A 24,239-nucleotide genomic window follows, 5' to 3' on the forward strand; every position below is an offset into this window, starting at 1 on the left:
TGTTTTTGCTTTGTATTTTTAATTGAAAACTTTAAAATATTTTCAGAAATCAGTTTTTTCAAATATTGTTGTATTGTTTTTATGTATTTTCAGCTTTTGCGAGTTTTTAAGGATAGTTTCCACAAATCGTACTTAACTTCTCAACGTTGAATTTTTTTTTTCAATATTTTGCTCACTGCAAAATTTAAAATATTTGATAGAATTTCCCAGTCATTCATGTGCCTTTTGTTCAAATGCCTTAAGCGTGAAGATATAGATTGCTACTTTGAACTTTGAAGGCAAACTAAGCAATCGAGCATGAAGAATTTTTATCAGTCACAAAAATATTTATCAGAATACACTGATTTGAGCCTTGGCCAGTTCTTTGTGACGTTTCGCCAGCATCAGTGGCTTGCACCTTCAGAGGTGTTCTATCAAACACATTTATCATGCAGAACCTATCAAAATCATTGCAGCCTGTTCTCCAAAATATAGAAAAAGAGTGAAAACCCAACTGAATGATTGGCAAAATTGTGAGGAAAAACACACAGAAATACGAGCCACCAATATCCGATGGAATGAAACAAAGCTAAACTTTCATTTTCAAATCAAACTGTCTCCGGGAAACTGAGGACGAAACAAACATGCGCAACTAAAGAACTGAAACAGAAATAGCGCATGCTCGCCTTAAGAGCGCTGGACTGTTTATCGAACTAGAATTCCTGTTGTGAAAGGGAGCGCCACCTGTACAGCGTTCGGGAAGTTCAATAGAAATGAACATTAGTAGTGGMAATTTCACCACCCGAACTCTTCAAAGCACRGTTTTAACCTCAAGAAAAACTTTCAATTCAGTGAACCGTCTCTAGATCTTTCGGAGGCCCAAAACTGATTCGAATCATGCCAAGAAAACTACTTTYAAATGAATGAAGTAGGAAGGAAGCTGAAGAAAAATGGCAATTTAGARGGGGAAAACAGTGAAGGAAAAAAGKTACATAATYTTTGACAAAACACCTCAATTTTGGATCAAATTTTATCAAAAGACTATTTTTTCCAATTAGGACGCTGTCGGTCGGAAAAACCCTGTATGTATAAATGCAACCCTACAGCCCAACTGGGAAAAAACTGCAATTTCCCCAGGGCCCCATACCTTATCATCGATTTCCAGTCTATCGACTTTTATTGCCTTCGTTAGATAAGAGTAATGGCTTCTGCGGTAATCCAGCAAGGTCAGGTTTTTCCTTTGCTAAAAACAACTTTGAAAAAGATAAAACTATTAATCTTTAAAGGCGTAAGCAAAACATTTTCCAGAACTTGATGTTTATGGCTAAAAACAGCCAACATTGTTACATAGTTACAACAAGCCAAAGTTAAACTGTGGCCGAAAATGCCACAGTTTATCGCTCAGAGTTCAGCTGGGCGACTACACCTTAACATACGAGGGGTTAGCGCTATCATTACCGGGAATAAGCAACTAGGTCTAGGTTACTAAAAGCGTCGATATCTGGGGGCAGAATTTGAACAAATTTTATGTAATAAAATGATCTTAATTAAAAATGTTGAATAATTCGATATTTCTCGTGCACTTAACGGAAAGTTGCAATTTTCATAAAATTATGTGTGTCGTCCCATGGCAGGTTCAATACGTACTACCAACATCTTCGGCTGTTTCCTTTTTGCAACGTCCATGCCATTCTTCTGCATTTACTGCCGCCGCAAGGCGAACTTAATGGTCTGTCAGCTTGAAGACCAAATCAGTGTTAATGTCGACCGTGCTACCGGGTATTCAACATTGGCAAAATAATCACGTGCAACCAAGTCGCCTCAGCAACCAAAATAGTCGCAACCATCGTCAATAATACGGTGGTTGTCCTATCATAACTAACCGCAATCTGCATAAATTGAAGGCAACGATGTACGTGCCTACAGCAGTTCTGCGCTACTGATTCAGCGATAAGCAAAAAATCACCCATGATTTATTGCCTAACACAAATAAAAACTTGTTGTGCCACTTTGGATGCTAGAGGATATCGTCCAATGGAATTACCGTTTTCTGGCTGAAGAAGTTTCACTCAGCTGGCAATAGGCGAGGTCCGATTACGCATTTTTTCCTCAAGTATGTCAGCCGATTTCTGTACTATATGTTCTGTACATAGTTGCAACTGGGAAGTTGCACAAAAATTAAATTTGCAAAATATTACTCGCAACTGTAACTTAATACTAGTAAAAACCCCACGGTTTACAAAAAAACTCATTTTTTATTTCTATGTAAATAGTCTAAGCATGTAAAAACTGTATACTTCAAATCATTCTGGTAGTTGTGACGTCAAGTAGCTAGACGGCCGTGGCGGCTGCAATGTGGAGCATGTAAACATGTAACATCAGTTTAGATATTGTCGTTAAAACGTTTCTATAGTGTATTAGGAGAAAAAGAAAATATTTCAAAATGATTCACGCAGGTTTTGTAAAAGAACAATCTGACACTTTACCACCAGTGGATATGTTTATGCTGGCATCTTACATTAAAAACACCGAAAGTTTTTCTCTTGCTGAAGTTCGCGGTGTTAAAGCTAACAGGTAGATTTATAGACAAAATAGTCAATAGTTTTATATAAATCGATAAAATGTTAGGCTAGGGTTTTAATGGCTCCAATTTTCAAAATTCAAACAGTAGATAGCTATTGATCAAAATGTAAGTGATTCAACAAAAAATAAGAAAGTAGTGTTTTCATGCTAGTAAAAACTAAAATACATCATTAAAAGTGATTTGGTATTGATACAAAACATGCATGGATTTAACATACTTATTCATATCTTCTTCCCTAGAATAAATAAATAATATTAGTTACATAAAAATATTCTTTTTGCATGACCAAAATAGTATGTATTTAACGTAAATACACGACTATAAAACTAGGGTTTTCCTTCGCAGATACTTACTGTTTCTTTTTATCGTCTAGTATAGCAAATAACTATTTTTGAGTTTATTATATTCGTATATAATAAATACAGCAATAAATAAATAATTCAGCAGAGAAAAAACAAAACACAAATTCAAAATATCTATCAGTTATACAATAGACAAAATCAAATGTGTTTTTTATACTTACATCAAAATTATCTTCACATACATGGGCAGTAGTCTTCTTAGAAATGTCCTTGTGAGCTCTTCAGCTTCTTCATTTTAGACGCCGGCTTTAATCTCGTAGTACGCGAATAAATAGCTTATCTGGCGTTTTAAAAGTAGTACTAGGACACAGTGTCCCCATACAGCATTTGTAATATTGTTTTTGTGTTGGTTCCATTAAGCACAGCACGAATTTTGAATAGTCAAACCGTATTTTCTTATTGCTTTTCAATCGAACGAACTAGCGCTATGACGTCACGACTTGTCCTGTGCGTTTAGTGTCTTCAAATAAATAGCTTGCGGTTACTTTAATTATATTATAACATATTAAAGAAATAAAAAAAATGTTCAGGTTCCCAATTACCAACTTTCATCCGCTTCTTCAGCACTTTTTTCTCTTGGTTTCATCCAGTCATTATGTTTCCGATCTAAAGGTAATTTATCTTTAAGGTTTGTCCAAAGCCAAACTTTTTCTAATACATTTCTATTGTAGTTCTCTAGACTTCACGTTAACGATTGCAGCTTGAAAAACGCGCATGCGCTATTTCCGTTTCAGTTCACTTATCGCGCATGTTTCTTTTCTTCAATAAGGAAAATTTAATGGTTTCACTATGTGATTTAGGTGAATATGTGAACTATTTTCCACCTTCGTCTGTATGCTCCTCATTGATATTTTTGCTTAATGATTTCGTCAGTAATTTACTTCTTCACTTCTTTCGTCTATTTTATGTTTGCTCAAAGTTTTCTTCATTATTTTGGGTTGTTTTAACGCGAAAGAGTGTCAGTTGTTCTCCATAATAATGAGCTTTGTTTCCAACATGTTTGATTTCAGTTACAATTTTGTTTAAAGGCAATTTGTAATTAAAACATATTTGTGAAAATTTGGACAAAACTCAGTTAAATTTCCAAACTTTATTGCTCACAGAGCGTCAATTGCTCTATTGAGGCGTAAAGTACTTGTTTTTTTTTCATTATATATTTTTCCAAATAGAACTAGTTTCATAATATCAAAAATTTTTCTCTAAATTTTAAAACTAAGTTTTCCATTTTTTTACTAAAAGGGCCTCAATTGCGCTGTTGGAGGATTCAACGTGCTTTTCTTCATCTTGTTTAGTTTCTGAGTTATGATTTGTTTAAAGTCCATTTCACATAAACAATACTGAAAGTTTTTCAAATGGTAGAAAATTCATATCGTAATCCAATTTTGATGTTTTCTAACTTGTTTGACTGACGAATTTTTTAAATTAAATGTGTTTAATAATTTAAAACATTCTAAGTATTTGAGAAAAACTCTACTTGAATCAGCTAAGTTTCCATTTTTTTACTCAAAAAGCTCTATTGCTCTGAAAATTTTGCAGTGAAAAAGACTCTCTGCTCTATTGAAATGTTCAGAGTTTCCATTTGCAACTTCATTAGTTTCAGCGTTACAAACGTTGATTAAAAAAACAAAAATGACATTGTATAAGTAAAAAAATTTGACAAAAACTGAAACGCATTTTGCAACTTTTCCATTAAATTTTCGTGCAAACCACTGCACAATTTTGCATTTTCTTGGCATGTTTCCAGGCAGTTCTGCATCTGGTTTCATTTTGCGATTAGTCTGCAGGCGATTCATTGAATCAAACTGCGCTCCAGTCGGTTGCAGAAAATAAATTCCTCATGGGCCTTTTCATGTTCATTTCTATTGTGCTTCACGCTGGCGATTAGAGCTGAAAACGAGCATGCGCTATTTTCGTTTCTGTTCACTTATCGCGCATGTTTCTTTTTTTCCATAAGGAAAATTTAATGGTTTCGCTATGTGATTTAGGTGAATATGTGAACTATTTTCCACCTTCGTCTGTGTGCCCCTCATTGATATTTTTGCTTAACGATTTCGTCAGTAATTTACTTCTTCACTTCTTTCGCTTATTTTATGTTTGCTCAAAGTTTTCTTCATTGTTTTGGGTTGTTTGAACGTGAAAGAGTGCCAGTTGTTCTCCATAATAATGAGCTTTATTTCCAACATGTCTGATTTCAGTTGCAATTTTTTTTAAATGCGATTTTTAATTAAAACGTATTTGTGAAAATCTTAGGAATTACGTAAATCATGTTTCAATTTATTCACTGAAAGAGCCTCAATCGAACTATTGAAAAGTTAGGAGCTTCTTTTATCAATTTATTTGATAAAACAGAGTGGTCCAGCCTTTCTCCTTGCTTTTGTGTTGTGTGTGTTTTTTAATTAATTCTTTATACATTAACATAAATAATCATTTTGTTCATTTTAGAAAAATCGGCAAGATTTTTCAAAATAAAAAATTACGAGAACTTGAGAAAATCTGCAAGAGAAAATTAGTTTCTGCTAAAAACGCCTCGATTTCTTTATCGAATAAATTATCGATGTTTTCTTCAGTTTGTGTGATTTTTGAGTTACAGATTTTTGATTGAATTTTTTTTTAATTCGGGCGAAATTGCTACAAATGTTTCCAACTTTCCTACTAAAAGAACCTCAATCGTTCTATTGAAGAGTGAAGAATTTTTTGACTGTTTGATTCAGAACTACATTTTTGTTTGGAAGAGCGATTTTTCAAATGAAAAGATTTGTAGCAATTTGAGAAAACCAGGTTCACATTTTCCTACTTTTCTAGCCTAAATAGCCTCAATCGCTTTATTGGATAATTTGTCAATCTTTTCTTCAGTTTTCTCAACTTTTAAGTTTTTTCAAAAAAGAAATAGATGCTTAAATCTCTAATTGATTTTTTGTTATTGGACAAAACTCAGTTAAAAATGTTTAAAAAAATTATTGCAAATGCATCCGGAATACATTTTTTAATCAGAAAGGTTTGGAGGTTTTCTTGTTTGATTTACTTTTAGCCAGTTTCACCGGATTTATTTCGGAAAATTTGGTTTTGGCACGAAATACTTTTTCTTGATTTTCAATCATCCATGTTTGATGTTTTCCGGGCTTTAATTAGATTGTTTTCTTGTTTGAATTTCGTTATAATTAAGAGCCAAAAGATTCACTGGCTTCATCAATTATTGATTTTTTTTAAGGCTTCGAAGTAACAATGAATTCCTCGATAAAGTGACCACAACTGGGCAATTTTTCCGCAATCCTGTTCCTACTTCCTCATCAATATGCAAATTGCTTTGCGAAATGTTAAGTAACAACATCCAGCGCTATTAATTAATCTTGGATAATCGCTTAATATAATTGATTGATTAAAATGAATTAAAACAAGGAAATGAACCAACAGTGCGATGATGGGAAAGTTTGCATCGGCCAGTGGCGGCCGACACACTCCTTCGCCTCTTGCTAGAGGAAACAGTCGGATATTGATCGCGCACGCCACTGGTCCAGGCAAATTGCTCAAGTCGAGCTGAATTAAAGGCTCTTTATTGGCCCAATTAAAATTGTTTAGCATAGTTAATGAAAACATGGCGCCAGGCAATAAAATAGCGAAACATTTGCCGGTAGAGTAGCTGACGATTGTCTCTAACTAACTGCATTAAAACCATACAATTAACAAAATTAATTGAAACTGCAATTTCATTGCTTTTAGGCTAAAAAGAAACTCGCTCAAAAGGAAAGTCGCACATTGCAAGTGGTTGGGTATGCGTGCCAATTCGATGCATACATTGGTTCAACTGCCCGAGAATTCTACAATTCTCCTTTGGGGGGCTGCATCTATCTACGAAGATATTTTGGGGCCGCACAGAATCACATCTTGATGTTTTGCCCGAAGACACTGAAAGCGGATTCTCCAATTTCTATCCAACTAACAGCCATGGCCCGAAATCTCTGGTTGACTGCCATCAGATTCGCCAAGGTAAGAAGAAACGTTAGTCCTCGCATTTACGAGCCTCTTTCGTCGTAAATTACTTCTATTTTAGTACTTGCGCCAGGCCGTTAATCATAATTCACTTTAAGTTTATGGGCTTTTAACAAACACAGCGGTGTGACCGAACGACTCAGTGTACTACCAGTGCAGTCGATCTAACGCTTTTTGGTCTTCATTTCTATCGCAAGTCTCTTGCCTGAGTTCAGATGGCGCGGCCTTTCACTTCAAGCCAATTCGCCTTAATAGGCAACCAACCAATCTCCAACTTAGTCCACGCTAGGTCTGGGTGACACTGTGTTGTGTGGCCCTTTTGGGTCGATGCCGCTCTGTGCGTCATGCGTCAACACCTCGCTTCTCACGCTGTGATACTTTGAATAACACTTTGACTATCATTCTGTAATATAGAACAAGTTTGGGCAGTTTTAGGTGCATTTCCAGGCAATTTTTTGGACCGCGAAAAACTGAATGCTGCGCCTCTGAATTGCATACAGCCATTCCAAATTCATGAATTTGGGCTTTAATGGTCCTCCCGTTTTATGACCGATCGTAAAAATGTTGACGTCCGCGCCGGTTCGTAACCCATAACTTTCGTAGCAGCAGCGAAAATAAATCGCGTCTGAACAGGAAAAAATCCCAACACTTTCTAACGAAAATCCCGGTTCTCCATTTCGATTCATCCGGAACTGCATGAATTTTCCAAACTAATCTAGAATGAAAGTTGCGTCTTCGATTCATAAATTTTGCGTTTCAGTGTTAAGCACTCATGCGACGATTGACAACATCTTGATGTTTGCACGACACGGCAATAACTTGGAGTTTTTCACAGAAAAGTCTCTAATGTTTCCGCTGGCGCAGTCTATAATTATTATTTATATCCGCTTGTTGACCTTAAATAATGCTGGTTTATAGGCAGCGGCATGGATGAGAATTAACGGTGCTGGTCGACTTTTACGACCGTTTTCAATCCTCAAGATTATTTCCATTAGATTGATTAAAGGAAACCATGAGTTCATGATAATTATCGACTTTTTCCTCGATGACGGCATTTTGTGCTTGTTTTCTCGACTTCACTCTGGTAATATCTTCTTGCTAATTAGCCTTGTTACTGTTGAAAGGTTTCCTGCAGTTTCAGCTTCGAATTCATTTTAATTCAAAATTCTCTTCTCATTCCTTTGGCTGTTTTTTTCCAGGTGCATTTCACCAACACCTTTTTATATTTTGATTTATCGCTCTTGTTTATTTCTTCATTTTCTGCTTAGCTTCCTCTCTATTCGTTTCTTTTGTCGATTTTTCTTTGTTCGGGTGCATTTTTCTTGTTATGTTCCTTTCTCAGACCCTGTTTTTCCTACCGATTTCTGCACCACTAGACACTTTCTTTCCTACCATCCATTGCCATCATCAACATTTTGCTACACTTACTCTGTTCTTCTTCATTCTCGAGATATTTTTATATCTCGTCCTTATGTTGCCTCTGTGCGCTCTTCCTGTAGTTTTTCTGCTCTGACTGCAGACCCGGTCATTTTTCTCCACTGGGCCCATTTTTCCGGTATTTTCCTTTGCATTTTCTTCATTTTCGCAATTTTTCTCGATTTCCTGCTCAACTAAGGATTTTATTTATTCTCGATGTTGTTCTTCCTGTTCGTTTCTTTGTTTTTTATTGCTCTTGCTTCTCTACATAGGTTTCTTCCTGGTAGTTTCTGTCTGAGTTTCGTTCTTGCTGTTGCTTATTTGCTTCAAGGCTGCATTTTTTGCCTTTTTATTATATTATAATAAATAAATATTATTTTTTATTTTTAAGCACTGTATTTCATGTTCACTTTTCTACACTAGGGATTGGTTTTTTTGAGTTCCGTTTCTTCTGTTGTTGTTTTCCCTTTTCAAACGTTGCCTTTCCTGTTATCCTTGTCTGATTGGCACTTTCCTTCCACTTCTTTCTTCAGGCCAACAAAAGGGAAACCGCTACTCTTTTGTTTTCTATTTCCTGTTCAACTCTTTCCTTAGATGTTTTCTTTACTCTTATTTTTCACCTAAAGGTTGTCTTCTTCTAATACAGTTTTTCCCGTTCTTTTCATACCAGTTTTATTCTGATTCATGATCTGTCTGTTTCATTTCCTCGGTTATTTTTTATTTCCTGCTCATCGTTCTTCTTTAGATGTTTTATTTATTGGTCGTTTTTGTCATCTGAGAGCGTTCTTCTGTCGCTTTCTTACACATTTTCCACATTTCTTGCTCTTTGTTCTCCTCTAATTTTTTTATGTCCTGTCGTCGTTTTTCCTATTCTCCTTTACTCTTTAAACATTTTGCTTCCTGTTTCTTTCTTTGTCTGTACGCATAGCTTCGATTGTTTTATTCGTTCAAACGCTGTATTTTACGTTGTTTTTTGTTTTTTCTTCCATTTGTTCCATTTCTTTGTTATGTCGTTTTTTCTCTTCATTAGCTGCCTTTCCTGTTCTGTCTTATCCTCTAGTTACTTCGTGTCTTCCTCTCGTCGTATCATCTTGTCTTTACTTTATACGTTTCCCCTTCCTGATTTTTTCTTCATCTGATGGCGTTCTTCCTATTGTACTTTTCTTCCAAACGCTATATTTCATGTTCATTATTTTATACTGGGATTTGATTTTTTGAGTTGCATTATTTCTGCTGTTTTTTTAATTCACACTCTGTCTTTGCTGTTATTCCTTGTCTGTTTGACACTTTACTTCCACTTATTCCTTCAGGTCAACAAAATGAAAATTGTATTTTCCTTTTGTTTCCTACTTCTACTTGTTACACTCTTTTCCTTGGGTGTTTTATTTCCTCTTTTTTTTTCGCCTAAAAGAGTCACTGTTGCTTTTCCCCTTCTGACGGAATTTTTTGTTCTTTTCATGCCAGCTTTAATCTGATTCATGATATTTCAGTTTAATTTCCTCGACTATATTTTATTTCCTGTTCATCGTTTATCTTGAGATGTTTTATTTACTGGTCGTTTTTTCAACTGAGAAAGTTCTTCTGTCGTTTTTCTCACGCATTCTCCACATTTCTTGCTCTTTCTTCTCCTTTGATTTTTTTCTGTCTTATCGTCTGTCATCTAATTCCTGCTTAGTATTCTCTATTCTCCTTTATTCTTTAAACATTTTGCTTCCTGCTTCTTTCTTTGTCTGCACGCATAGTTTTCATTGTTTTATTCGTTAAAACGCTGTATTTTACGTTTTTGTTCTGTTTTTGTCTTCCATTTGTTCCATTTCCTTGATTCTGTCGTTTTTTCTCTTCATTAGCTGCCTTTCCTGTTCTGTCTTCTCCTCTAGGTACTTCGTGTCTTCTTTTCACGTATTATCTTGTCTTTATGCTCCTTCAACTCTTTTCCTTAGGTGTTTTCTTTCCTCTTCTTTTTCGCCTAAAGGTTGTCTTCTTCTAATGCAGTTCTTCTGTCGTTTTACTCACACTTTCTCCACATTTCTTGCTCTTTCTTCTCGTCTGATTTTTTATGTCCTGCCGTCGTTTTCTCTATTCTCCTTTATTCTTTAAATATTTTGCTTTCTGTTTCTTTCTTTGTCTGCACGCATAGTTTCGATTGCTTTATTCGATCAAACGGTGTATTTTACGTTCTTTTTGGTTTTTTCGTTCCATTTCCTTAATTCTGTCGTTTTTCTCTTCATTAGCTGCCTTTCCTGTGCTGTCTTCTCCTCTAGTTACTTCGTGTCTTCCTTTCACGTATTAGCTTGTCTTGTTTAAATATTTTATTTCCAGCTCAACTTTATTTTATACATTTCTCCTACCTGATTTTTTTCTTCATCTGATGGTGTTCTTTCTATTGTAGATTTCCTCCAAACGCTCTTTTTTATGTTCACTCTTTTACACTAGGATTTGATGTTTTGAGTTGCGTTCTTTCTGTTGGTTTTTTATTTCACACTCTGTCTTTGCTGTTATTACTTGTCTGCTTGGCACTTTACTTCCACTTCTTCTTTCAGGTCAACAAAAGAGAAAATTGTATTTTTTTTTTATTTTCTACTTCCTGCTCAACTCTTTTTCTTAGGTGTTTTATTCCTCCTTTTATTCCTTTTTTTGCCTAAACTTTGCCTTTTTATACCAGTTTTATTCTGATTCCTGATATGTCAGTTTCATTACCTCACATATTTTTTATTTCCTGCTCATCGTTCTTCTTTAGATGTTTTATTTACTGGTCGTTTTTTATCTGAGAACGTGCTTCTGTCGTTTTTCTCACGCATTCTCCACATTTCCTGCTGTTTCTTCTCCTCTAAATATTTTCTGTCCTGTCGTCTGTCATCTAATTTCTGCTCAGTTTTCTCTATTCTCTTTTATTCTTTAAACGTTTTGCTTCCTGTTTCTTTCTTTGTCTGCATGCATCGTTTCGACTGTTCTTTTCGTTCAAACGCTGTATTTTATGTTCTTTGTCCACCTTTGAGATTTTTCAGTCTTGCTTAATTTGCCTTTCCTGCATTTCCTTAAATGCCTTTCCTGCATTTTCCTCTGTTTGTCACTTAAATTAATTTCTATTTAGTGTCTTCTATTATCCTTTATTCTCTAGGTGTTTTATTTCCTGTTCAACTTTTCTTCCTGGTCTTGTCTTTGTTTAAGTTTCGTTTTTTCTTGCTTTCCTTTGTTTTTCCTAATTAAGCGCTGTTTTTCCTGTCACTGCTTCTCTATTAGATACTTTTATTCTCTAGTCCTTTCTTTTCCTTCCATATCTCTATTCTGTTCGCTTTGTTTTCTCAATTTTTGTCAATTTCCTGTTGAGCTTTTTTCAATACGGTTTATTTCCTAGTTTGCCAACTAGACGCTTTCCTTCCGGTTTCCCCTTTTCCATCAGGCTCCCTGTCGTTCGTTTGATTTTTCCTGCTGTTTTTACTTGCCATGCAATTTTTTTCTCTGTGTGTATTATTTCTGGTTTTTCCATCAGAATGCTCCTTTTTCTTCACTCTGCTAAAATTTCTCAATTATTTTCTATTTATTGCTCAACGTTCCTCTACAAAATGATTTCTGTCTTTTGCTTTTTCGTCTGGGTGCGTTCAACGTTGTTGTTTTTTTTTCTTTGAATTTTTTTACTGAATTTCTACTTAACTAGAGTCACTGTCACTCCCGGTTCATCATTGATTCTAAGACTCTGTTCTTTCTTTTTAAGCTCCTCAATTATTTTTTATTTCCTGTCCCATGTTTTTCTGCCTGAACGAGTCCTTCATGCTGTTTTTCTGAATCAAATTTTCTTACTCATTTTCTTCTCTAGTGGATACTAGCGTTCCGATTGTTCTTTTTTGTTTCACTCTGTTCTGTCTGTTTTCGAGATTCTCAATTATTTTCCATTTTTTTTAAATTTCAGTGCCGTTTTTGCTAGTCATTTTGATCAACTTTCCATCCGGTGCTTCCTTTTGTTTCAAGCTTCTTTCTGCTGGCTTAATTTTCACTGTTGTTTTCTATTTCCTGTACAATTTTCTTCTCAATGAGTTTTCTGTCTGATTTTTGTCAGTTTTTTGTTTCCGATTATGTTTCATACTTTTATGACGGCTGCTCCATATATTTGCTTTCCTGATCACGTTTGCACTTGAATGTGTTCTTGTTGCTCATTTGCTCCTCTGGGCACTTTCTTCCGGTTCTTTCTTGCCTTCGGGCGTATTATTCTTCTTCCTTCTTTTTCCTTCGCTGCGACTTGCGCTTCATTTTTTGCCCAATTAATCACTTTTCGTGCCCAGTTTCTGATTGAATTTCAGTTCCCCACTGAAATTACGGCAATTTCTCCTCATTTTTCTACAGTTACTTTGCAAATTTGACGCTCATTTGCAGGCTTTTTCCCAGCAGTTTTTACACATCGAGTGCAGATGTGAAAACCTTTGCAGGTTGCATATTAAAATGAGTTATTTTCATTTCAGTATGGACCGAAGATTATCCAAGACTTCTTGACGTACCGAGCAGAACGTATGCAGTACGACGTGCTGTTAACCTGCCAAGCCGACCAGGTAAGTTTTCCCTATCAAGAAAGTTTATTTCTTCACTCTCAAGAGTAAGCTGAGATGCCAACCTGTATTACATTTTGATAGTTTGCCATTATCAAAAACTTTCAATCGCCCTGTATAACCAGTAGGGGGATCAGTCCCCAACACGCTCACACACAAAGAGGGAGGATTCCCAATAATTCACCCTCTAATCGGCGTTTGGGGTTCGCCCAAACATGTGTGCGAATTTCGCTCCATTCTTCATAAAACATTCGGTAAAACAACTAGAACACTAAAATTAATAGCTATGTGAACGAGGGCTGTTGGAAACTTCCTGCTTAGTATTTGAGTGTCAAACATATCAACACTAAACAGCAATAATGAAACTGAAAAATTACTGAAACACTGTAAAAGAAGCAGTAAAACAAACAAACCGACGACTTGAAAGACAGTGAATCCCAGCAGCAATTCAGCTGGTCGACTGCATTTCATATACGAGGGGGGTTCATTAACATCCCATTCGCGTCGGCTTCCTTCCCTGGTTAATGCGAATTGGGGCTTCCGCATGGCAACGAACAGAATTCGGTAAACTGATTATTATCGTTCTACAGTGGAATGGGGGGCTTTCATCAAGAAGCCGCCAAGCAGAGCACTTATTAATCGGTTAAACTCTATTTTAACAGCCTGGCAACAATAAAACAATTTGTAATGCAAATTGGAGTAATTCAATCGGGGTGCGATAAGCATCCRGATTTTTAGATTATCAATTATGGCTGCTTAATATGTAATTCATTATCGCTAGTTTCGTTTCTTTGTGGTTTCCTTCACCGGACTCCGCATGCAACRCAGTGAAATTACCCACAGAAATGGCCGAAACMACACCTGCTGCTACCGGGCGATTCTTTGAAGTTGGACCGGTTTTAATSATTTTTTTCGGTTTGTGTCTTCCTTATACTCCTGAACCTTGAAACRCGTCACTCCGATGGGATAAATGAGGAAAAAGAGGGAAAGTTCACGAGCTTGAAGGGTGAGAATTGCAGAAAGACCGGCACTCAGGCAAGCAAAACGACTCAGAAGAAACGCATTTATAGATGAAAATCGAACATCGAACAGGCAACAAGGGAACATGAGATGAAGTGGAAAACAAGAGGGACGCATTCAGATCGAAAAAAGAAACAGAAAGGAAACATCTGCAGAAAAACGTTGAGCAGGAGATGGGAAATATTTGTGAAACTTAGACAAAACAGAGTCTAGGGAAAGACAACAAACGGAGTGACAGTATTTTTCCTTTTTCATCAGGCTCCCTGTCGCTCGTTTGGTTTTCTCTGCTGTTTTTACTTCCCATGCAATTTTCTTCTCTATGTGTTTTCTTCCTGGTTTTTTTATCTGAATGCTCCTTTTACTTCACTCTGCTTAAATTTCTCAATTATTTTCTATTTATTGCTCAACGTTCCTCTACAAAATGATTTCTGTCTTTTGCTTTTTCGTCTGGGTACGTTCAACTTTGTTGTTTTTTTTTCCTTTAATTTTTCTATTAAATTTCTTCTCAACTAGACACTGTCCTCCCGGTTCATTTCTAGTACGGAAGGAATTTTGAAGGACAATTAGAAGAAAAAAACAACAGCAGTACGCATTCAGACCAAAAAAGAACTTGAGCAGGAGATAGAAAATAATTGGGACAGAATACAGGACACACACAGACAGGACAGAGTCAGAGGATAAATGAACCGGAAGGACAGGCTGTAGTTGACAAGAAATTTAGTTAAAAAAAAATAAAGGAAAAAAGAACAACAAGTTGGACGCATTTAGGTCAAAAAAGCACAAGACAGAAAACATCTAGAGATGAACGCTAAGCAAGGAATAGAAAATAATTCAAAAATTTAAACGGAGTGAACAGTGTTAGAAAAAAAGCAACAGTAAAGGTTAAAACGAGCATTTTGTTTGGAAAGGTTAGCTGGAAAAAGACCAGAAACACCATATAGAAAATTGTATGAAAAGTGAAAAAAGCAGAGAAAATCAAACGAACAGAAGAGAGTCTGAAGAAAAAGGAGCAACTGGAAGGAAATCGTCTGGTTAATTAATATAACCAGCAAAACCAGTACTAGAAGAAAACAGAGCATTCGGATGGAAAAAAAATAGGAAATAAACCAAATTGCAAAAAAACTCAACGGAGAGAAAAACGGAGAAAATAAAGCAAACAGAACAGATGTGGAAGAAAAATAAAGAACCAGAAAAGAAAAGTGTCTAACAGAGAAGCAATTACAGGAAAAAGAGAGCTTAATTGGCACAAACAAAAAAAAAGCGGAACAGAATCCAAGACAAGATCAGGAAGAAAAGTTGAACAGGAGGAAATCAAACATATAGGGAATAAAGGAAAAAGAAGAAGAGGAAGTTCAAAGAAGGCAGAAAGGAAGGTTCATAGTGAAGACTAAAGAATATAAAATTGAAAGCAAAAGTCGGTAAAAAAAACAAATAAATGAACAGGAAGAACAACATCGAGAGAATAAGTTCGAATTGGACATAAAATACCAAGTTGACTAGAAAATAGAAAAAAATTGCAAAAATTAGGCAACAGAAAGGACGCATCGAAACTGAAAAAGAACAGGAATGAAAACATCTTAAGAAAGAATAAAGTCTAACAGAAAATAAAGAAGAATAGCTAAAAGAAAGCGCTCAGAAAGGAGTTCTGAAGAATAAGAATCGTACGGAAAATGTCGAGTAGAGAAGAAATAAGTGGAGACACAGCGGTTGAAGGAATCAAATGGAAGGAAAAACGAAACTCAAGGAAAGAAACAATCAGGAAGGAAAGCATTTAAAGATGACGCTCGAACAGAAAATAGAACGTTTAAGAATGAAGGAAATAATAGCGAAAACTAAACAAAATCCTGACAAACAAAAGGAAGACTAGAAGGGAAATCCTTAGTGGAAAAATTGAGAGAGAAAAACAACAGGAAGGACGCATTCAGACAGATAAATAACATGAAAAGAAAAATCTAGAAAGGAACGCTGATGAGTAAATAGAAAATAATTGAGAAATTCAAACAAACAGAACAGAGTGAGGAAAAGTAAGGATCCAAAAAGAAAGTAGTTTGATAAAAAAAAATACAGCAAAAACAGCATTAGAAGGAGAAAGGAGTAGATTGGACGCATTCAGACGGAAAAAGACCAGATGGAAAATATATAGGGAACAAAACTGTACCGGGAATAGAGAGCAACAGGGAAAGTGAAACAAACAGAAGGGAAATAGGAGCACTATTTATCAATCTGTAATAAAAACGTGAGGAAATTCTGTCTTTTTTTAAGACAAAAATTTTTGAGGCAAAATACCCAGAAAGAAGTTTGTAAAAAAATGAATCCGCCTCAACAATATAGAACTTATCTAGAACAGAAGGGAGCTTCAAGGAAAGGAAATAACAGCAAAGTGTCGACAAAAAAACAGGAATAATCATATAGAAAAGAGAAAGAGCTCAACAGGAAATAGAAATAAATAGAGCAAAAACCGTTTAGGAAAAGAATCGAATAAAGTATGAGAAATAAAACATTTAAAGGCTAAAGGTGAATAGTGAAAACTAGCCAGTAATGCTATGAAATGGTAGGAAGATAGGAAAGAAAGCCCGCCGTAAAGTTGATTGAAGAAGCAAATATAGGATAGAAAGAACACGTTCAGACGAAGCAAGACTCCGGATGGAAAACATCTAGAAAATCAAGTGAAATTTATGCCTATGCAAAGAAATGTTCTTGGTTTAGTTAATTGGGTTAAGAAATCGGGAAAGCGAGCAATACAGATAAAAGGGCGAAAATCTTCCAAAGTAAAAATGCCTTCGATCTTTAATTCAAGTCATTTAGAGATTATACGCAAATATTCAAGTGAAGAGAGTGAAAAACGGTGCGAAAACACACGCGGGGTGCGCCAAATAAAGAAAGCGAACTGTCGATGACAATTGAAATCGAAGAAACTGTTACATATTGAGTACAATGTATGAGATGAAAGGCCTATGCTGTCAGCGGAAAGAGATCCGTGGCATGACGACGAAACCCATGGCTGAAGAAACAAAAATTACTTTAATGGTTTGCCAACCTTCGGAACAGCGACGGCACGTAAAGGAAAATAATACACCTTGGAAATATGGACGAGAAACATCCGCGTCGCCACAAAACCTGCCTTCTGCTTGATTGCTGCGACTGAAGGATATGCAGGGTAATAATTTGCTCGTCAAATCAACTTCCGACTATTTGAGAGTTCAAACCGATGTTGCTCTTGTTCAACTTCTTCCACTGTCCGATCTGATGGGCGTGAGATAAATTCGGTGCCCGCTAATGTAAAAACGCTCACTTGTTGGACCAATCATGAAATCATCTTGAAGACTTAATTAAGCGCTCTAAATCAGAAGTGAAACCAGTTGCAACAATGTTGCGTTCATTGATCAGCGAAATGCATGCTAATGGTTCCCCCAGCCAGATCTGATGGAAATAAGAGTTTCCACGTGTATCACCTTCCATTAGAACGAAAGGTAATGATAGCAGAGCGAACATGTGATGTGGCCGGATGGGTTCCATTGTTTTCAGCAAGTGGAAATATCCGTCTACAGGGTGATTCACTAAGAATGGCAAAAATGCTCTGTATGGAAAAAGTGCGCTGTAGGTTTTCCATACTAGTAAAACAGCTGAAATATGAAGTTTTGGTCGCCCAGTATATAGATTCTCAATTCGCACATCTTAATTCCAGCTTGACCACTCTGTATTTTTTCATATTTTCGTGCACAGTTTGGAGATTAAAAGTCAAGCCACCTTGTATCTGAGGGCCACAAAGCTACGAGATTTCCAACTTGAGGTAGAGGAGATTTTGCTGTTAAAGCTTCTTTGTTTGCGATATACAGTGTGCACATTTTTTGACAAGTAAGGCCTGCGCTATATTGAGAGTGTCCCAAAAATTGTCATAAGTGCGTTGTCTGAAGCACTTTTCCGGAAAGTTCCAGATGGTAAATTTGTCAGTAATTTTCTCGGGCACTACGACGGATTTTATTATTTTAATGTAAAACTGGGCATTTTAATGAGAAAACTCAAAAGAGCTTTTTTGTTCCCGACCTTTTTGCCGGAAGATAAAATATTAAGTAATGCGGTAACTGCAAAAACTGTTAACTTCAGCAAAAGAAGTCAAATAAGCTTTTTCGTTCGCAACTGCATGTAGAATTACAAAACAATTGTTTTTGCGGAAAAAACTAATGACGTGCACGTTTTTTTGTGAAACGTAGCTAGATTTTAAATTTTGTGGGCTTTTTTCGGCAACGTTTTTCATTTTTGAAATCAAAAGCTGTACATTTCAGCAATAAAATCTGAAAGGCTTTTTTTGCTCCCAACTGAAGATAGAATGAGAAAATAATTTATCCTTGTAGAAAAACCATTGGCGTGCGCCCTTCTGCGTGTTATTTTTCTTCATTTGCTCTTCAACTTTTTTCTCTAGATGTTTTGCTCCTTATTTTTTAGTTTCGATGGATTATTTTTGCTTGTTTTCGCCTCATTCATCTTCCCGTTCGTCCTTTTCCTTCAGGCTCCCTTATAATATTATTTTCAAATTATTTTCTCTTCAACATTTTTCGAGAAAAGATGTTGTCTTACTAGTTTTTGTTTCTTCATTTCAATGTATCGGTTCGGTGTTTTCCTCCTAATACTGTTCTTTTTGGCCAGTTGGCACTTTCGCTACGGTTCTTCATTTTCTTTCAAGCTTTGTTCTACTAGTTTTATTTTTATTCCGCCTTTTCATATGAATTAATTCCTGATCAACGTTCCTTTCTAGATGTTTCCTTTCATGTTCTATTTCCGTCTGAATGCGTCCTGCCTGTTGTTTTTCTCTCTCAATTTTTCCACTAGGGATTTCCCTTCTAGTCTTCCTTTTTGTTTATCAGGATTTTGTTTAGTTTTTGCTATTATTTTTGTGTCCTTAAACGTTCTATTTTCTGTTCGACAGTGATCTTTGGATGTTTTCCTTCCTGGTCGTTTCTTTGCCTGAGTTTCATTTTTTCTTCCATTTGATTCCTTCAAACGCTGTGTTTCCTCTAAATTCTTCTCTACTCGACATTTTTCTTACGATTCTTTATTGTTCAGAACTCGTTCCTGAGCGTTTTCTTTTTACTATTCTTTGCTATATCCTGTTCAACTTTATTCTTTAGATGTTTTCATCCCTGTTCTTTTTCAGCTTCGATGCGTCTCCTTTCTGTTGCTTTTCTCCTTGTAATCCATTTGAAGAGCGTTGCTAGCTTCCCCAATTTTCCCACCGATTTGTTTCACTGGAAATTCAATTTTAACGGGTTTTTATTTTTTGAATCAATAATGTGAACGTTTTAGCCAAAAGTAAAGTAAAAAAAAATTATTTTTGTTTGTATCAAAACAAACGTTTCTTGATGTTTCCTTCCTTGTTGGTTTTCAGTTGCGATGCGTCCTTTCTGCTTCTTTTCTCCTTCATTCATCATTTTTTCCTGTCTGTCTCACGCACCACTTTCCTTCCACTTCGTCTTTTTCCTTACAGATTATTTGTAGGAGAAATAATTTTTGAATAATTTTTCTTCTTTATCTTGAAGTTTCTTCGAGAAAAACGCCGAGTTTTACCAGTCTTCTTTTTCATTTGAATCCATCGGTTCGGTTGTTTTTCTCTTGACAATTCTGTGTTCTTCCAGTTGTGCACTTTCGCTACGGTTCTTCATTTTCTTTCAAGCGTTGTTCAACTAGTTTTATTTTTTCCATATTTGCTACTTCTTTCTCCGCGTTCTTCTACAGTTGTTTTATTTTTATTTCACCTTTTCACCTGAATTCATTACTTTCGTGGTTTTTCTCTCGGATTTACTGCCTTTCCTGTCTTTACGTCTCCTCCAGATATTTTCTTTCCTGTCTTCTTTTCACTTCATATCATTTCTAATTAGATTCCTCTATTTTCCTATATTCCTTAAATGTTTTACTTCCATTTCAACTTTGATCTCTAGATGTTTTCCATCCGGAATCTTTCTTCGTCTAAACCCGTTCTGTCTGTTGTATTTTTTCATCTTCCATTGTGCTTCTTTGTAGAAAAACCATTGGCGCTTATTGTTTCGGGCTCATACTTTTACGTTGTTTTATTTCCATGTCGGGTTTTCACCTGCATGCATCGGTTTTGTCGTTTTTCACTCTCATTTATTGCTTTTCCTGTCTTTTCCTCTTCTCCAGATATTTTCTGCCCTGTCTTCTTTTCACTTTATCTCATTTCTGTTTGGTTTCCTCTATTTTCCTTTGCTCCCTAAATGTTCATTTCCATTTCCTATTTATTCTCTAGATGCTTTGCAGCCGCATTCATTCCTCATTCGTTTAAACTTTCTTTTGTTCTTTGTTTGTGTTTTCTTTGTTCCTTGTTCAATCACACCTTACAAGCGATTTTTTTCTGTCTTCCTCCCATTTTGTCTCATTACTGTCTAGTTTTCACTATTCTCCTTCAGTTTTCATTTGTTCTATTTCCCATTGACCTTTTTTTCCTGGTCTTTTCTTTGTTTGAATTATGTTTTTTTTAATTTGTTTCCTTTTAGACAAAGAAGTTTTTGGTTCTTTCTTTGTTTTTCCTTTTCAGGAATTGTCTCTCCTGTAATATCTGCTTTTTTAGACACTTTTCGTTTCCGGTTCTTTATTTTCATTACAGCTGCATTATGTTGAATTTATGTTTTCTCTATTTCCTGTTGAATTTCTTTTCTATATGTTTTTCTTTCCTGTTTTTTCCATCCGAATTCGTCCTTCCTGTTGTTTTAGCCAAAATTAGAAATTAGAAAATAATTTTTGTTTGTATCAAAACCATCGTTTCTAGATGTTTTCTTCCTGGTTGGTTTTCAGTTTCGATCGTCTTTTCTGCTGCTTTTCCCCTTCATTCATAATTTTTTGCTGTTCCGTCTCATGCACTAAGCACTTTCCTTCCACTTCGTCCTTTTCCTTCCAGCTCTCCTATAAATAATTTTTGAATGGTTTTCCTTTTTTTTGTTGAACTTTCTCGGAGAAAAACGCCGAGTTTTACCAGTCTTCTTTTACATTTGAATCTATCCGTTCGGTTCTTTTTCTCTTGACAATTCTTTGTTCTACCAGTTTTATTTTTTCCATATTTGCTACTTCTTCCTCCGCGTTCTTCTACGGTTGTTTTATTTTCATTTCACATTTTCACCAGAATTCATTCCTTTTGTCGTTTTTCTCTCGCATTTACTGCCTTTCCTGTCTTTTCCTCTCCTCCAGATATTTGCTTTCCTGTCTTCCTTTCACTTCATATCATTTCTAATTAGTTTCCTCTATTTTCCTATATTCTTTAAATGTTTTACTTCCATGTCACCTTTGATCTCTAAATGTTTTCCATCCGAACTCTTGCTTCGTCTAAACCCGTTCTGTCTATTGTATTTTTTCATCTTCCATTGCACTTCTTTGTAGAAAAACCATTGGCGCTTATTGTTTCGGGCTCAAAAAAAAAATTAAATTCCAACTGAATGTTGAATGGAAAAATTATTTTTGTTTTCCGAAAAAACGTTTGAGTTTTCCTGGAAACTATCGGATGTTAAAAATTGAGACAATTTTATATTCAAATTATTTTTGTATTCAAAAACTGTTCAATTTAGCAAAAAAACCCTTAAGGACGTTTTTCTTCCCAACTAAATGTATAATTGAAAAGTAATTTTTATTTGCAGAAAAACCATTGAAGCATTCTGTTTTTTCTCTTGAAAGTATGGTGATAAAATGATAAAATTTGCGGTAATTTTCTGGCACTAAATTGAATAAAAAGTGATTGTTTATCAAAAGCCGTACATTTCGATCGAAAACCCCAAAAAGGATTTTGTTCCAAACTAAATAATATTTTTTGCAGACAATCCTTTGCCTGCGCGCTTTCTTTGTCTAGAAAATATAAGATGTTAAATTTGCATTAATTTTCTCGGACAATCCGTTGGACTCTTTTTTTAAATCAAAAACTGTGCGTTTCTGCAAATAAACCAAAAAAGTTTTTTTGTTCCCAACTGGATGCCAAATCAGAAAACACATTTGCTATGATGATTCATTTTGCGGTTATTTTCTCTGACAATAGGAACGATTTTATTTTTTTAATCAAAAACTGTTCTTTTGAGCGAAAAAACCCAAAACACCTTCTTTGTTCCCAACTTAATGTATAATTAAAATCAAACTTTTGCAGGCAGAAAACCCATTGGCGTGCATCGCTGTTTTTAGAAAGTAACAAATGTTAAGTGCTGCGGTAATTTTCTCGGATCATGCAAAGTTTTCATTTTTTTATTCAAAGACTGTACATTTAAGCAAACAAAGCTAAAAGATCTTTTTTGTTCCCAACTGAATGCAAAGTTAGAAAATAGTTTTTTTTTGGCCCAAAAACGATTAGCGTGCACAATTTTTTTTTGGAAAATTTTAAAAGTTAACTAGAGCGGTAATTTTCTTGCACAAAATGACGGCTTTTTTTTAAATCAAAATTGCCGCTTTTCGGAAAAAGCTCAAAGGGCATTTTGATTCCCAACTAAATTTTGCATATAAAATTAGTTTTTATTCACCGAAATCGCAGTGGCGTGCTTCGCTTCATTTTTTTGAAAAGGATCAATTTTTTCAATTTTTTTATCAAAAACTGCGTTTTTGCAAAAAAACCCAACCGAGCTTTTATAATGTCAAATGAATGTAGAACTGAAATTTCGTTTTTCTTTTCCACCTACTGGCGTGTTCTTCTGTTTTTTCTAAAAGTTATCGAATGTTAAATTTGCGATAATTTTCTCAGGCAATAAACGATTTTTATTTTTTTAAATCAAAACCAGTGCGTTTTAGTAAAAAATCCAAAAGCGTCTTTTTCTTCTCAAATGAATCTAGGTTCGGAAAATAATGTTGGTTGTCCGAAAAGATACTGCAGTAAACTTTTCAAATGTTAAATTTGCGATAATTTTCCGGGACAATCCAAACATTTTTATTTTTTTAATCAAAATCAGTGCGTTTTAGCAAAAAAACTCAAAAGAACATTTTGCGTCTCAAATGAATATAGAATTAAGAAATAATTTTTGTGTTCCGAAAAGATCTGGAGTGCTGTGCATTTTCTGATGCAAATTATCAAATGTTAAATTTTGCTCTACTTTTCTCGGACAATCCAACGGATTTAATTCATTTAATCAAAAACTATCATCTAAACTCAACTAAACGTAGAATTGAAAAATTATTTTTGCTTGTCAAAAAGCTCGTTATTTAAACTTAAAACTTCCGCAAAATCTCCGTCCACTAACCCTCAAACTGTCTGATGATCTGCATTTAAGTCATGAACGGCGTTGTTTCTCATCCACACATCCTTTTCCACACCATAACATTGCGCTTAATCAGTCTATAGATAGCGCCATACGAACGAAAGTCCATAGGAATAAAGTCAGGGCTGTGGGCTGGCCAAGGCAAATGGCTGTCGCGACCTATCCAACAATTATGAAAATTAGTGTTAAGGTGATGTGGCTGGGCTGGTAGAAGTGTGCTTGAGCACCATCTTGCATGAATTCAATGGAAAATTGTCTTAAAGGTCGACCAAGTGGTGTTGCAAAAGACTCTAGTTGGAGCCGAAAAATACGGATCGAAACAGAACGAAACGAAATCAACTGCATTAACAGCAAGGCAATAATTGAACGTGCAATAAATCACATGTACCTTCAATAATGCATCTATTTTTACCGGTGAATGTCTTAATAAAACAGACGGCTGTTTATATGAAAGCCACGGTTTTATCCAGCTAAAACAAACATCGACAGCGCCGTAAAAATGCAGCTTGCAAGCTTTACATATGTTCGTCATGTTTACAAACCCATATAAAAATTGGTGCGATATTGTATAGTTTATTTACACAAGGATGAGCGTCAGCACTCAAGCGTCGAACGCAAAATAATGCATTAAATGCGACTATTTTCGTTCACTTGGAGCAATTGTGCAACTTTATAGGACTGATGCGGGACTGGAAAGACACAATTGTTCCCACCAAATCGCTTATTGGCGCTGGAAATTAAGAAAGTTTCCAAGGCTAGCATGCAGTGTAAAATACAACATTGGGTAGCCAAAAGCGACAATTATTCCCACTAAATCAACACTTTCCAAGTGATTAGTTGATTTGCAGCTGGAAATGGGAAAAAAAATTTGAGCAAATGCTCCAATTTATGGAAACCGAGTTTGTTTGAAAAATGCACAATTGTTTCCACTAAATTGGAGATTTTTTCAAGAAAGGTGCAAATAATTGAGCCTGTATTTCATTTATTTGTCAGCTGTTGCCAATATTGAAGAAACTGTCTTCGTTTTGAACTGAAAAATGACAACTATTCCCACTAAATTGACCATTTCTTGGCATCTGACAGCAAACGATCGAAAACAATTGCTAATTTAGACTGGCAAATA

The 24,239-nt window shown here is 35.4% G+C and overlaps 1 protein-coding gene across 3 annotated transcripts in view; it reads left to right on the plus strand.

The window, feature by feature from the left end:
- The window catches only part of LOC109546393, a 90,658-nt gene that overhangs the window by 23,643 nt on the left and 42,776 nt on the right, over window positions 1-24,239 (plus strand). For all 3 annotated transcript variants that reach the window (XM_048662669.1, XM_048662667.1, XM_048662668.1), the window contains exons 10-11: window positions 6,643-6,909; window positions 12,783-12,869. In XM_048662669.1, the coding sequence (XP_048518626.1) occupies window positions 6,643-6,909; window positions 12,783-12,869 (354 nt within the window). The remainder of the gene's footprint in view (window positions 1-6,642; window positions 6,910-12,782; window positions 12,870-24,239) is intronic.

This window comes from Dendroctonus ponderosae, unplaced genomic scaffold, assembly GCF_020466585.1.
Source record: "Dendroctonus ponderosae isolate FM_Combo_2020 unplaced genomic scaffold, Dpon_F_20191213v2 Dpon_F_20191213_11, whole genome shotgun sequence".
Classification (NCBI taxonomy): Eukaryota; Metazoa; Arthropoda; class Insecta; order Coleoptera; family Curculionidae; genus Dendroctonus; species Dendroctonus ponderosae.